The sequence below is a fragment of the Schistocerca gregaria genome, chromosome 3 (assembly GCF_023897955.1).
Source record: "Schistocerca gregaria isolate iqSchGreg1 chromosome 3, iqSchGreg1.2, whole genome shotgun sequence".
Taxonomy (NCBI): domain Eukaryota; kingdom Metazoa; phylum Arthropoda; class Insecta; order Orthoptera; family Acrididae; genus Schistocerca; species Schistocerca gregaria.
This window is the reverse complement of record NC_064922.1, coordinates 170637514-170654355: the sequence shown is the minus strand read 5'-3', so window position 1 is coordinate 170654355 and position 16842 is coordinate 170637514. Positions and strand designations below refer to the sequence as shown.

The 16842-nt window shown below is 42.3% G+C and overlaps 1 protein-coding gene across 1 annotated transcript in view; it reads left to right on the top strand.

Annotated features, from left to right (window-relative positions):
• The window catches only part of LOC126354461 (15-hydroxyprostaglandin dehydrogenase [NAD(+)]-like), a 73828-nt gene that overhangs the window by 40178 nt on the left and 16808 nt on the right, over positions 1 to 16842 (top strand). Inside the window, exons 4-5 of the mRNA XM_050004159.1 lie at positions 3277 to 3383; positions 13184 to 13357. Coding sequence (XP_049860116.1) covers positions 3277 to 3383; positions 13184 to 13357 — 281 coding nt within the window. The remainder of the gene's footprint in view (positions 1 to 3276; positions 3384 to 13183; positions 13358 to 16842) is intronic.

Below are 16842 nucleotides of genomic sequence, written 5' to 3'. Positions count from 1 at the left end.
GATCATTACGATCTGTCTCGAGTGCCTGCTTTTCTTCATAACTCCTCACTCACACGCTTCTGACAGTAATACTTTTTACATTAGTAAAATCTGAGAATGTAGTTGAGACAGAATATTCTTCTGTAAGTTATTTCACTGAATGGCTTGAAATATTTGTATTCTTCCTTGTACATAATATACATTTTAGACATATTTAGTTTGGGGTCTAAGTCCAGTCGTTTTGTGGATTTCCTCGACTAATGACATTACATTTGTATGTTTTTCCATGTGCAACCCCTGCTTTTGTCTTCCTTAACACTTCCTATCAAAAGTCCTCTCTCACCTTTCGCTTTATGTTCAGTACCAATGACATTAGCTGATATAGATGAAGTTTTTAAAAAAAACTTCTGGTGGACTCTCACTTTCTTATTATTTTTATTTAAGTACTATACAATAGAATCTTTACGTAGTTCAGTTTTTTAATTTGAGTTTTAATTATATTCTCTTTCCATTTTTTGAAATCACTTTTTCCAATCTCGATCGTTTAACACTGTAAGGTGTCAGGCAAATTCAACACCTTCCATGAAAACGCTGACATGATAAGCAAATCCAGTAGTATGTCACATAGCTCCTAATAAATCGTGACATTAAATTAACCAAAGTAATACGAGTAACGAGTGAGCAAATGGAATACCACAAATGCCTAAATGCCTAAATGCATGTCATACCTTCCCACCGTGAGACAGATGCAGTTCCGAGGGGAGAAACGAGAACATAAGCCGAGAGCAGAACCGTGTTAAGCTGGAAGGCCCTGCGATAAGGGACGGACACCCACGTCGCCAGCTAACCGCTAGGACCACCCCCAGCCCATGTTAAAAGCTAGAGCCCTCCAGAAGCATACTACAGATCTTACGATAACACTAAAAGGACCACACCAGCTGCAAGTTTAAGCGTGAGACTTTTACGCGTCTCTGTTACGTAGCAAACTTTAATAACATTGCCCCACCACGAAAAGTATAACGTTTCTCATTGGATAGACAGAATTTTTGTAGGCGGAGCTTAAGGTTAGCATTGAGACCCTGATTGGTCAGATGGAAACACAGCCAGGTAGTTTTTTTAAACCAACTACGGTAAATAATAGTGAGGACAAGTTAGGGAAGAGTTGCTTACGAGACAGCGAGGTGATCGGAGCTGTGCTGCCCGACAAGGCAATGAACGCACGCGATGCCGCATTACAGCGCATAAAGCTTCACTCAGAACTGCAGAAGTCTCATTTGTTACACCCCCTTTTTGCGTAATACTAGTGTCGATCGTCAGTTAAAGCTCATGGTGTTCACATTTGCCACTTGAAGTAAAAATCTGAAACGCGATGATTTTTCTGTTATATAGTTGTTGAGAAGCCACATCAGCCACTGTAATTTACGACAAGTTAGATAAGTAATTAAAGATAATTGAGGACCACTGTAGACCATTTTGATAGTTTTCTCTTTTTTGAAACTTAATTTAAACCTAGATTATAGATGTTATATGGCATAGGTCATCCTTCGATCCACTGTAGAGCTTGGAAACCCATTCAGGGAATATTCGTTCATATTTTTGTTGAGCGCAGTTGGTTTTTACCATCCAGTATTAAAGCATTTTCTTTGATCAATAGTGCAATTTATAAACAATGTTTTGCGAGTAGAATAAAATTTCCAATGGTAAACGTAACTGCTTTTTCGACGTTATTTTACCAGCTAACTAAAAATAGGAAATCCTTGAACCCCTTCTACTAAATTTAGTTAGTATTAAGACTCTTTTACAGGGAGTGCAGTGGAGCTGACGCTGAAATCATTAAGTATTTGGTTCTATCATCGCTAGTCTCACTGAACTCTACATGTCATGTGTGGTCTGGCGTCTCCTTACCAGCAACAGGTCCCAGGTTCAAAGTAGTCAATTCCCTAAAAAAACACGCTCAAAGCGTCGTTGCGTGTAAGCGGGAGACACGATATAGAACAGACAGACACCACGCAGAATGTTAGAACACTGTTACTCTCTTTTATGGCACTGATTTATTTACCCATGAGATGTGTATCACTGTAACTTGGTTCATAGTCAGGATCCTAGACGGAGCGATCAGAGTCAAAATGGTATTCTTCTGCACTGTGCCTATCATTCACTAAAACAATCCAAACCCAGTCCCCCCCCCCCCCCCCCCTCCCCACCGCACCCTCCCTTCCCTCCTCCATACTCAGCAGATACAGTTTCCGCTTTGATTTGTTTTCGGCTGTTGTAGGCGGACTAAATCGTATACTCCGCTTGTGAAATATGCTCTGCTTTCAATTGATACATTTGAATATTCACAATCATTTCCTTGAAACAAAAAAAGCGAAATAAAAATAATTTATGCATATTTGAAATATCAAAGTATTGTAAGAACTCAGTTCGTATTTAGAGTAACATTTTGTTGATTACTACCAATTTTGTCTCTTGTGGGTATCTTTCTCTTGCCCAGTGACACATGCAGGGCTCCTGTTGAAAACATTTTTCGCAATTATACGAGCTGTGAGCTACTGGCATGATGCTACTGCACTCGCTGAACTCACAACGGCTTCTGGTCCACTGGGTGTTCTGCCATTCGTGCACGTAAACTAAAATAATCGAGAATGGTACTGATGTAATATTGTTCAAGTAATGTGACATTATTACGTGACAACTTTGGATCACCTGCGTTGTTGCTGACTGTTAAGAATACGAAACACAGATTTATGAATGCCTGCTAATAATCTTTATCCTAGATATCTTTCAAATTATGTACAATAATATTTACATACAACTGTTTAGGTATTGTAATGATATTGCACATCGACTTTAGATCATTTGTTTGGTAGCTGAGGCTAAAGAACACTAGCTTACTGCAGTCTACTTACAAAATTTATTTTCGTCGTAGAGTGTATCTTTTTCTGCTGGTATCCATTAAGTTCACGTCATGGATTATACTTGTTCAAATAATTTTATCAAGCCTATCGGCAACGTGCGTGGAAAATCGTGTAAGCGAACCTAAATGATTTTTTTTTTCTGTAAAGTGTGTTCAACTATGTACTTATCAGATTTCTGTCATGTCTCTAGCTTCCTATAGTGCAAACTGTAATAAACTAGTTTTTTCAGGATGAAACATACTCATTTCTGATATGGATTAACAACCCAAAACTGACTAAATATGCACTTAAATTGCTCTTGCAGTAAGTCAACATCTGTTTCACTGTACGCAAACATGTCGAGACTTTTATTAATGGTGTCCGTTTATTGTTGTTGCAGAGGCCTTCAAGGCAGCCAAATCCACATTCAACCGACTGGACATTGTTATCAACAATGCAGGCATCATGAGAGATTCGGTTTGGGAGAAGGAAATCGATATCAACGTGGTAAGTGGGAGGCACTGAAGGAGGAGGACCACTACGCAGAAGTGGTGGACTTTACAGAGTACGATTTCTACACTATATGACCACACGTAAGGAAAACAGACATTAAGGAACATGTGAAAAATGTTTCTGACTATTTCATTTCTTAACAGCATGCTGGTTCACCTTTGGATCGCAATACGGTAGCGATTCGGCATGCAGTCAGCAGGTTTCCGCAAGTATATCGCACGTGATGTCTGCTCACAGGTCACACAAATCCCATAAATTGCAGGCAGGTGTTTTATGAGCACGGAGTAGATATGTTCCATCGGGTTCAGTTAGGGGGAGTTTTGTGGCCGCTTCACACGCCTGGAACGGCACTAGACGGTGGTCATGATATTTAGCCTCATCGTATATCTGTTTCTCTTAGATAATGATATAGTACACCAACCATTGGCAACCCTTCGTGACCCACGAGACTGATTCACATACTTATGCTCTAGGGCCCCCTAGTCACGTGATGCTAAAGCAGCGCACCTAGCGCATGAAGACAAAACCATAACATTCGTGAATAATTATTTTTTTTCGTGCTTGCGGGAAGTCTTGCAATATGAGCCAGTTTTTTTTAACTTTACTGGATATCTGTTATGGTTAACCGTTATTTTAAATACCCTATTGCGTTACCACAAGAGATGTTCTATAAATAGCACAGTGTCATGATCTTTATCTTTTGTTTATAGTTCTTAACTACATCGAAAGTAAAAGAGCTACTTTCAGAAGGGGTGTAGAAAGTGTCTTGCAGTATCGGCCATTGTATTTTCTGTGGTAATGTCATTTGTTAATTATACACTGCAATGATTTTAAAACAATATTGTTATTGTTATTATTTGTGCTCAGTTTATCATTGTTTAGCTCATTGTTGTACAGACATCACAAATGAAATACAAAATATTATCCTGATGCACACATCCAACATTTGACCAGCTTCTACCGTACATTTGGCACACAATTGTCTAGGTAATGTATTTAAGTAATTAACATTGCAACATTGCGAGATAAGCCACTGCAAATGTGAAGTGCCAATACATTAATAACCAGTGTGACAGCCAGAAATTTGAATGCAAGCATCCAGTTTGTTGCACAGTTGCCGGATGTCAGTTCGTGGGCTGGAGTTCCTTGCCCATTGCACTTCGTGTGTCAATACAGGGTCGATTAATGCTGTTTGTGGATGACGCTAGAGTTATCGTCCGATGATGTCCCGTATGTGCTCGACTGGAGACAGAACTGGTGGTAGAGCAGGCCAGAAAAACATATCGACAATCTGTACAGTATTTTGGGTTACAACAGTGGAACATCGGCGAGTGTGTTGGAAGCTCCCCTTGGAATTCTGTTCATGAATGGCAGCACAACAGGTTGAATAAGCAGACTGGCGTACAAATTTGCAGTCGGAATGCGTGGGACAAGGGTGCTCCTGCTGTGATACGATATCGCGCTCCTGACCATAGCTCCACGTGTAGGTGCAATGTATGTAGCATGCAGACAGGCCCTCAACTAGCCTCCTTGTAACCAACATACGGCCATCACTGACACCGAGACAGTACCAGCTTACATCAAAAAAGACAACAGACGTCTACCCTGCCCTCCAATGAGCTCACACTTGACACCATCGAAGTCGCAAATGGCGGAGGCAGTGGAATACACGCTACAGTGCGTCTGGCTTGGAGCAGTCCGTGATGTAACCGATGTGTAGCAGTCTGATGTGACACTGTGGTGCTAAGCGCTGTTTAGACTGCAGCTGCAGATGCAGTAGTATGCACCAGAACCATTCGACAGACACGACTGTCATCCTTCTTGGTATTGGAACATGGCCATATGCTGCCCTGTCTTTTTGCATCCTTACATTCTAGTGACTATCGATGCCAGTAATGTATAGTGGGTATTTCCCTGCCAAGTCTTTCTGCAGTATCACAGAAGGAACAGCTAGCTTTTCGTAGCTATGTTACACGACCTCGTTCAAACTCAGTGAGGTGTTGCTGACAGCGCCTTTGTTGCCTAAATGGCATTCTTGACTAAGATCAACTCACCACGTCCGGTCTTAAATGTGTCAAACGCTCACAACGGTTGCAATGTGTATTTAAAGTAAACTTGATTTGCATCCCCATAGTGGCACTACATAGCTGAATGAAAGCAAAATCAGGTACACCAAATGCAGTGCAAGTCGCGTTAATTATGCGTCGCTTCCCAGCACCGATCAATGCCTGCTCTGGGAAGTGAACAAATTCCCACAAAATTTCCCTTCCTCTCAACTTCTGCTATTTAGTTCCTCCCTGGCACCCCCCTCAAGGTTAGCATCTGCATAAAACACCAGTTTTTCCGAAATTCTGACTCGCAGGAGAGTACTTCAGATTGCTTGGTCCTACATTTCCATCGGAGGCCAGCGTATTTCATTCTGCCGCTCTTCACCTGATTTACTTCAGACTCTGTGGACTGTGAATTGAGCGTGAAGTTGCTATAGTCACGAACATGCATATTTTGGTCTCTGTTGACCGCTCCACCATAGCTTTGCATGGCTTTCTTGTATGTTTCACTGAACACGGGACAACGGACATTTATCAACAAGCGTAAAAGTTCTTTGTCTGCTTCCCGATACACCAACATGGGGTCAACCACCCCCTCAATGTCACTCATCTTAAGGCAGCTGGAGGCCGCACTCTGTTACCGCTTTCTCAGAGTTTGAGCCGCTCTAAGCTGCCTATTGTCGCTTCCCTTCGCCTCTTCCCAGCCTGGCCGCAGTCAACTCTGAATACTTCCATGGGATAAATTAGCCTCCAGTAAATCGACGCATTTCCACAAAGTTTTCAAGTCGCATGAATTATTTTAAAACCATCATCCAACATTAATTATTCCTTTATGTCCATACTATACCATCTACAAGATGCATTGTGCCTTGTCAGTAATTTTTGTTCAGCCCTACTGTTCGCTCAACATGAGTTCGGTGATCTTTAATGACTTCATGTAAGAGGCATACTTCTTGCCATCTTACAATATAATAAATGTGATTTTTGTGAAATATAGTTGACATAGAAAACTTTGAGCATCGTTTTTTCGGAAATGGTCGAGTATCTAGGGAAAAAGCCGGGACAGGGGTTCGCCCGTTTTGACCCCTCTTCCATTGAGCTATAGTTCCTTGGAAACCCAGATATGGCACTTGCCGTGTTCTCGTCGTCAGCTCCAACCGACACGGCTACAGGTCCCGCCACAGCGCCACCATCGGTTAGGGCGGCGGAGGCGTCAGTTACAGTTAAGCGCCCTTCTGACATGGCGAGCAGCTACAGGAATTTCAACTTACGTGCGTGCATGGTGACGGGCTGTACCGTCACAGTTCTGTTAATTGTTTCACATAAACGTCTACATCTACTCAACTTAATCTGCATAGCATCTTCGCATTTTACATCCAGTACAGTTAAAGTGTTTCACATGTTCAACTGTTTTTTCATTATGTACTATCTGAGTTCTTACTGAATATTTTCTACAAAACGCACTTTATTTATATTTACTAGAAGGCGTTGTCATAATCCTCCATATTTAATTGCCTCTGCTGTAATTCGATGTCGTAATACTAATCAAACGAGTTGCATACTTTTCTGTATTATTTAATGTTTGCAAAGATTTATAGCCTACACTATCTGCCGGCCGCTGTGGCCAAGGGGCTCTACGCGCTTCAGTCTGGAAACGCGCGACCGCTACGGTCGCAGGTTCGAATCCTGCCTCGGGCATGGATGTGTGCTATGTCCTTAGGTTAGTTAGGTTTAAGTAGTTATCAGTTCTAGGGGACTGATGACCTCAGATGTTAAGTCCCATTGTGCTCAGAGCCATTTGAACCATTTATACACTATCTGGTGATGGCCAAGAATATCATGTTCTATGTTAGTAACGTATTGGTCCCATGCTTGCTGCCGGGCTCTGTTCATTACCCCTTTAGTGCCATCCCTGAACTGTTTATAGATTTGTTTATTTTCCACAGTAGGCTTTGCAAGATAGGCTGTTTGTTTTTCGTGTATTTCTTCGGCAACTTCTATTGATCAAATTTTTAATCCACACCTTCGACGATATTTCTCTTTCATTCTAAATGATTCATTTGTTGCTTATTTGTTGCGTTTTCATTATTTTCCATTATTCTACCATTTTCTGCCAGGCTCCTAATTGTTATAATTCTTTTCCAATGTGTGAAATCTTATGGTATTTAACTGCTACGGTCATCAGTTCCTAAGCTTACACACTACTTAACCTAAATTATCCTAAGGACAAACACACACACCCATGCTGGAGGGAGGACTTGAACCTCCGCCGGGACCAGCCGTACAGTTCATGACTGCAGCTCCTGAGACCGCTCGGCTAATCACGCGCTGCTTCTAATTCTTTCCTTAATATATTCTGATATAGGCCCTTAATACTTACATTCTCGAGTCAGTACCCTTTGGAGATATATTCTTGCTTCTGTATTGTAAAAGCTTTCTTCTGTTTCCGTTTGACATATCACAAGATAGTGATCAGTCCTGATATCCAAACTTTCTCATAGTCTTGTATATTTTACTTTACTTTTTATCATTATCTGTAGTAATAATGAAATTGTAAAACCGTCCTTCCAAAACTACTAGAAGAATTTTCAAGGGGTTGTAGAAGTATATGCCATCAGTAGTTAATTTTGAAAATTTTAGCTTCTTCCTCAAGCCCCACTACATGGAACCTCCAGGGTATTCCAGCCACATATGTACATATCACAGGAACCACTGTAGTAACTGGAATCCGCAGAAGTTTTTCGGACAGTGTGTGTTCACCGCATACGTAGCAGCAATAGAAACGATTTTCATGAGGTTTTCACAGGTAGCGCCAGCGTAGGTTGAGGCAACCTATAGACTTCATCAAAACTGGCTCACAGAAGAATCATGTCTTATTTTAAAGTTATGTTAATGCAACACTTAGCCGCTAAACTCATTTCTATGAAATTTGGCGTGGAGATAGCTTGAACCCCTACTAATAGTGTAGGATACCTTAGAAAGCGTGTAGCAGAAGACGTTTAATGTTTTCTAGAATTTTACATGAATTAGGGAAATACAGGGTGATCAAAAAGTCAGTATAAATTTGAAAACTGCATAAATCACGGAATAACGTAGATAGAGGTACAAATTGACACACATGCTTGGAATGACATGGGGTTTTATTAGAACAAAAAAAATACAAAATTCAAAAAATGTCCGACAGATGGCGCTTCATCTGATCAGAATATCAATAATTAGCATAGCAAAGTAAGACAAAGCAAAGATGATGTACTTTACAGGAAATGCTGAATATGTCCACCATCATTCCTAAACAACAGCTGTAGCCGAGGAATAATGTTGTGAACAGCACTGTCAAGCATCTCCGGAGTTATAGTGAGGCATTGGCGTCGGATGTTGTCTTTCAGCATCCCTAGAGATGTCGGTCGATGACAATAGACTTGCTACTTCAGTTAACCCCAAAGCCAATAATCGCACGGACTGTGGTCTGGGGACCTGGGAGGCCAAGCATGACGTAAGTGGCGGCTGAGCACATGATCATCACCAAACGACGCGTGCAAGAGATCTTTCACGTGTCTAGTAATATGGGGTGGTTCTAATAAAAACCCATGTCATTCCAAGCATGTGTCAATTTTTACCTCTCTATCTACATTATTCCGTGGTTTATTAAGTTATTTATACTGACTTTCTGATCATCCGGTATTTTTACCCTTCTAAGAAAGTAGTTATCCTTGAACTTTATCATATTTGTCAACTGCTTTTATCGATCGACATGTAGATAATACGATTCAACATTACGAATATAATGCTTATACAACTCTCAGTGTGTTTAATGGATACATCGACAACATAACGTAAGAAACTGACGGGAAAAAATCACTTCGCCTAAGATAGTTAATTTAGAGTTGTGAAATTTCGGGAATAAATTTCTCTAGGTAACACATTTAAGTGGTTAACATTGCAAGATCACAGGTTAATGTAAGCATGAGATAAGACACGGTAAATGTGAAATGCTAGTACATTAGTAATGGTGTAACCACCACAATGTTGAATGCAAGCATGCAAATGTGTCAGTTTGTGGGATGGCGTTACATTGCTGTTACACTTGGTCGGCCAACACAGGGACAGTAAATGTTGTTTGTGGACGATGCTGGGGTTGTTGTCCGCTGATGTCTGAAATGTGCTCCACTGGAGCAAATCTGGTGATCGAGCAGGCAAAGGCAATAGGTCGACACTCCGTAGAGCATTTTGGATTACAACGGCAGTATGTGGGCGAGCATTGTCCTGTTGGAAAGCATCCCCTCGAATGCTGTTGATGATGGTAACAATACAAGTAGAGTCAACAGATTGGCGAAGAAATCTGCAGGTAGGATGTGTGAGATAACCACAAGAGTGCTCCAGCCGTCAGAGGAAATCGCACGCCAGACCGTAACTCCAGGTGTAGGTCCAGTGTGTCTACAGACGGATTGGTTGCAGGCCCTCAACTGACCTCTTTTTGATCAAGACACGGCCATCACTGGAACCGAGGCAGAACCAGCTTTCATCAGAAAACACATCAGACCTTCACTCTGACCTCCAATGAGCTCTCGCGAGATACCACGCAAACGGTGGTGGTGTGGAGTCTGTGGAAAGCACGCTACAGGACTTCTGGCAGGCCGCTGTCCCAGAAGTAAGCGATTTGTAATAGTTCCGGTGCCACCTGCTCTTGAAATTGCTGCTGCAGAAGCAGTAAAAGCTGAACACGATGGTCTTACCTCCCGTTAGTAGCAAGTGGCCATATGGAGCCCGGTCTCTATGTGGCCGTACATTCCCGTGACAACCGCTGCAGCAACCTGTGAAATAGTTACACTCCTTCCAAGTCTTTCAGTAGTATCGCAGTAGGAGCAGTCAGCTTCTCGTAGCTTTATTACACAACCTCGTTCAAACTCAGTGAGGTGCTGCCAGTGGCGACAATGGCTGACTGTGACTACCATGAACTCCCGTGTACAATCCCAAAGGTAACTATTGTTCACAACCGTTACAGAGCGTATTTAAAGAGAACCTGATTTGCGTCCTCGTAGTGGTGCTATGGCGCCACTCTTATGCCACTGGTGAGATATTTGAATGGACATCGTCTTTCAGAAGTAAAGACATGCCTACAGACTTTCGTTTATGTCGCAGAACTCCTCCTTGGCGTTGCAAATTTTATCCGTCAGTGTATATGCGACAGTAAATCAGTCACGATTTCGTTTCGAAAATGCTGAACCGATTTTTATGAAATTTGTTATGGATAAATCTTGAACCCTGAGGAAGAACATAGGTGAACCGTGAATTTACCATTCAAAATCTTTTCTTAGATAATTTACTTCATTTACTAGCGATTCACCAAAAACATTAACACTTTTAATCACACTAGGTGAGCGTAGAAGTAGTTTCCAGGAAGTAACTGATGGAAAATAAATTTACCTTCAACAAATGTGAATTTTATTCCTAAAAGCCTTTTCAAAAACTGATTTAAAATTACAATCAGAAAGCACCCTCTAAATACTAAATATCAAGTTACAATTATTCAAAGGCAGAAGAACTATATATATATATATATATATATATATATATATATATATATATATATATATATATATATACTAGGAACCTTCGGGCTGAGAAGCTTCCGCTCCCTTTCAACACGGCCATAGTCACGACCGCTCACAGCGACACAACGACATCTGAAAAACTACACTGGTGCAAATCTGCAACGCCAGATTACATTAAACTAAAAATTTTAACAACTCACACAAACACATTAGCTATGCACCCTGTAATTGGGATGGAAATGGTACAAACACTCACACTAAGAAATTATTTGCCACCAAAAGTGCAAATTGTTTATTAAAAGGGCTCTTACGGTAGAAGGGTAGCAACTTTATGAAGATGATTATTTAAATAATACCCATGAAATTCAGGCTTACGTAAAGTGTACAACATGCTCTACATTACACATATACCGCCACGCTACATGATAGGCAGGAATTCGGCCTTTACATTAATTCTATAAATTCGTTAACACCGAATCCGACAAACATGACAGAGGCAGCTATTAACGTACGGCAGATTGACGGCGGGGGGTTACTAAACAACCCGAACCGCTGATTGCTCTAACCCTCTCCAACTCCACAAGGGAAAAACGGACCACCCGATTCACAAATAACCCCCTCCTGCGGATGGGCAAACGGTGAACAACGGTGGGACGACCCCAAAACAAAGCGGCTGATGACCTCACGAAGAAAACAAGTAGAATTTAACAAGTAAATGAAACAACATATCTCCAACCACTTAACTTCTAATAAACTGTGATTTCTGGCGAAGACCCGGCGCAGCACCCCTGAAGCTCTCCCGAACCGTCCGCTGCCAGCCGCTTCAACGGACGCAGGAAGGCGCGCCGATCTCCCGTCTCACGGCGTCGCAGCTCGCGCCGGCCAGCTCGATGTCGTGGTTTCGTTCCTGTTGCTCTCGTGTGAACCGCGAAGCCACTACCCCTTTCTATACGGCGTTGCCCACTAGACTCACGTGGGGACCTCACATGCGCCGACGCTCAAGGCGGGCGCGTCATCTCGTGTCTCAGTGCGCGACCGACAAACCGACGGATCCAAGCGCCAATGACCGTTGCCCGAGCAACTGGAGCAGACAGGCGGCCTAACGCGCAGACTCAGATGCAGGAATTCAGCCCCGACCGGGCGACCACTAGCTCAGTTCTGTTACTGGCGGAGTGGCAAGACTCTCATTTTCTGGCTTAAAGTTTGATCCAAACGACAGACATACTCGCACTCCGACGACACTAACTGCCGCACAAATGGAAACGAGAGACAGACCAGCAACTGGTGACGCGAGACTGACCTGGCCTCACTCCGACGGACCACCTTAACGTCCAGCAGACCGACAGACAGACAGACAGACAGAAACTGACTGCCCGACACTGAGCCGGCTGACCAGCTGACTAGACTCAGACTGACACTCACCGACTGTGGAGCTCATAGCGCCCCTTAAGTGGACCTGAACAGGCAACTTTTCCCCTTTCCCCACCAGATGGAGACACCAAAGCTGCGATTGTCACAGCGGCACGACCGCCAGAAACGGAAAGCAACTGCTTTACACTGCGCGCTGCGGCACGCTCTTCAAAATAGCAATTTTTACCACGGCTCAATAGGCTAATTTAAAAAGTAAAAAAAAAAATGAAAATTCGACTCTTAAAAGGGTGATTTAGGGGATGAAACACGTTTTTTACATCAGTGAACGACTTTACACCATGTTGCCTATTGTACACACTGTGTAATGTAAAGCTAGTTAAATATCACACTGCACGGATGATCGCGTCTGCACACGTGCGTCTGCATGCACCGCTCGTCAGCAGCTGTGTATGCCTGCCACTCCGTCGTGTGTTCGGGTCGTTGTAGGGGGGAGGGGGGGGCGCATCGTGCTATGCTTACCCGAATTAGCAGATACGGAGAGCCGCTGACGCTATTGCAAGTGCGATAGTCTACTTACCCAGCATCATACAACACAGCAAAACAGTTGATATACGAGTATAGGTGGGAGTAAGATAGTAGCAAATATTTGTGACTGTCCTCGGATTAGTTCTGTGGGTATTGGCAGGTATGGCAGATGATGATTTTATAGGTGCCTTGTCTAAGATTCTGGGGTACAGTTGTTCCGATTTTGCCTGAGCGTTTTAGAATGACAGAAGAAATCCTGTGCGGTTGAACACGTTTGGTGTTTTGTGTGTTCCTACAGAAAGGCGTGGTGCACGGCATCCTGCTGGCGCACAAGTACATGGGCAAGCAGAACGGCGGCGCCGGTGGTCTGGTGGTCAACGTCTCGTCCGTGGCGGGCCTCGACCCCGTCCCCCAAATGGCCATCTACTGTGGCACCAAACACGCCGTGTGTGCCATGACGCGCTCCTACGGGGTGAGTACCGCTCCTGTTGCCGTTACCTGCAGCTCTTTTAATGCCCAGCATATGTGAAAGTTGTGAGTGTGAATAGTTTTGTCATTTACTTTGCAAGAATTTAACTACCTCAAAGACACTGCTATGAAATTTCGTAGTACTGCTATGTGTACCCACCATGCCACATTCAAACATTTTACAATTAAGGTGACCATGGTTTCTAGACCAGAATTCGGGACACACTCAAAAAAATTGATACTTAAAAAAGTGAAAGCCGATTTAATTAAATGTAATAAACCGCACCTCAGGAAGAACAATGAGTCATCTCAAAATATATGCTATAAAACTTATAATGAAGTAGCATAAGAGTCCATTAAATTGCAAATAACTAGATTGCCAGTAAATGCCATTATAGTCTATACAACATTAATATGTACACGTAGCCCTGTTTTCGTCTAATGTGAGACCTGTTATCTGGTAATTATTACTTAAATCTTTGAAATGTATCACTTGTCCCTCTTCTCAATTATGGTAGTACGTGTAACACATCTGATACTTTTACAGCCCATGTTTATTTACCGTAATATTATACGACAATCGATTAGTACTCGAGTTAAAATAAAAAACTGAAAAAGAATTGAAATTGTTCTATTAGAAAAATACGAAATGCAAAATTGTAATTTCTGAAAAGCAATATAATAACGAAAATGTAATAGGTACAATTTAAGGAACACAGTTTACAAAAACATAAAACCATAAATGAGATTATATATTGTATGAATAATTTTCGCTGAGAAAAGGGATTCAATATGAACTTTCTTTATAGCAGAAAAGACCATTTTTTTCTTGTGCGCTGTAACACAGGAAATTTCATAATATGTACTACAGCTGTAATCGTCAAAACAGTTTCTCTCCCTTCAGACATGCATACATGAGCTACAGACATTGTAATGTAAGATACAGACACTGCACAAACACTGCCTCGTAATAACCAATGATTATTAACAATTACATTCTACTTACGCTATATGTGAAAAATTTCACAACTCACAATGTGCCGCTCTTCATGACTGACCGTTGCCAGTAGCAAACTAAAGTTCCACTGCTCTTACTGCGGCGCATCACCGGGTAGCCTACAACAAATCTGGCACATATGCTCTGAAGTGGACAAAGTGTCACATAGAGATGTGACGTTTTTCGTGCTCATTGGGCCACTTCACACGTATTTTTCTGTGACAAAAACTAAAAATTCATGTTTTTGGACTTGTATCACTTTTCTGGATGTGAAATGCAAAATAACACTTAAATCTGTTACCAAAGTTACATTGGTTTACATTTTGTTAGTGCCTTCTAAGATTAAGTGTCTCGGTGAAGGACCATTTGCACTTCCTTGAACTCATTCTTGCCGGGAAGTATGCTGGTTGACGAAGAACAGCTAAACTCAACACTTACGAGTCAGAGCAGAGTCTCACAGGCATCCTATTTCAATTTGTTATTCTTTACTACTAACTTTGATCACACAAAATTTTGGAGATAGTCGCCACATCTCTTACTGAACGTTCTTGCAAAATACACTACTGGCCATTGAAAGATGACGTGCTACAGATGCGAAATTTAACCGACAGGAACAAGATGCTGTGATATGCAAATGATTACCTTTTCAGAGCATTCACACAAGGTTGGCACCTGTGGCGACAAATGCAACTTGCTGACATGAGGAAAGATTCCAACCGATTTCACATACACAAACAGCAGTTGACCGGCGTTGCCTGTTGAAACGTTGTTGTGATGCCTCGTGTAACTAGGAGAAATGCGTACCATCACATTTCCGACTTTGATAGACACAGAAAATGTTCGACTGCTGCTCTGGCCAGCACATTCTCCAGATCTCTCACCAATTGAAAACGTCTGGTCAATGGTGGCCGAGCAACTGGCTCGTCACAATACGCCAGTCACTACTCTTTATGAACTGTGGTATCGCGTTGAAGCTGCATGGGCAGCTGTGCCTATACACGCCATCCAAGCTCTATTTGACTCAATGCCCAGGCGTATCAAGGCCAGAGGAGGTTGTTCTGAGTACTTATTTCTCAGGATCTATGCACTCAAATTGCGTGAAAATGTAATCACAGGTCAGTACTAGTATAATATATTTGTCCAATGAATACCCGTTTATCATCTACATTTCTTCTTGAAGTAGCAATTTTATTGGCTAGTAGTGTAATATCATTGTACAACACGCAGTTCAGGCTGGCCCAGTGCCGGAGTCAGACTAGGCTCTTCTAGAAAATGTTAACCAATGCAATACAGTGTAACACTGTGTAGCACACAATACAACCCGATATAATTGCGAGCGTGTAGGTGACACGGGAAACGAGGCCTATGGGTAGTTTCTTTGATAAATAATAAAAACATCTCCCGTCTCGGGTTCGAAACCCACCATGGCTTAAATTTTGGTTAGTAATCAGCATTGGCGACGGAAGACTTACGGCACAAGACGTGACCCCTCATTCTGGCAACGGCCTTGTCAAAGAGGCGGCAGGAACTGACAGAGTTTCAGGGCACTCTCTTGTCCTTGGGGAAGGAAACTGCCGCTAAAAGCTAATAAATCAGCAATGATCAACGGCATGAGGATGCTGAAGGCAAAGGAAACCACTGCATTAATGGCACACAACGTGTATCCACAGGACACTTGGCCTGTCATGTCAGGTGGCTTGCGGAGTATGGATGTAGATGTAGATGATCTCTCCATTGGCAAAAAATTCCGGAATAGCCCCCATTCGGATCTCCGGGAGGGGACCGTCAAGGTGGAGATGACCACGAGAAAGGGAATGAATAAGCAGAAAAAGGATAGTGTTCTATGAGTCGGGGATGGAATGCCAGAAGCTTGAACGTGGTAGGGAAGCTAGAAAGTCTGAAAAGGAAAATGCAAAGGCTCATTCTAGATATAGCACAGATCAGTGAAGTGAAATGGAAAGAAGATAAGGTTTTGTCGTCAGATGATCAACAGCAGCAGAAAGTAGTATGACGGGAGTAGGATTTGTTATGAATAGGAAGCCAGGGCAGAGAGTGTGTTACTGTGAACAGTTCAGTGGTAGGATGGCTCTCACCAGAATATACAGCAAACCAATACCGACGACGATAGTTCAGGTATAAATGTCGACGTCGCAAGCTGAAGATGAAAAGATAGAGAAAGTATATGAGGATATTGAAAAGACAGTACAGTATGTAAGGGGAGATGAAAATCTAATAGTCATTAGGGACTGGGATGCAGTTGTAGGGGAAGGAGTAAAAGAAAAGGTTTACAGGTGAATATGGGCTTCCGAAATCAGATATTGGATTGTAAGGCGTATCCAAGAGCAGATATAGACTCAGATCACAATATGGTAGTAATGAAGAGTAGGCTGAAGTTTAAGACATTAGTCAGGAAGAATCACTACACAAAGAAGCGGGATGCGGAAGTACTAGGAATGACGAGATATGCTTGAAGATCACTAAGACTATTGATA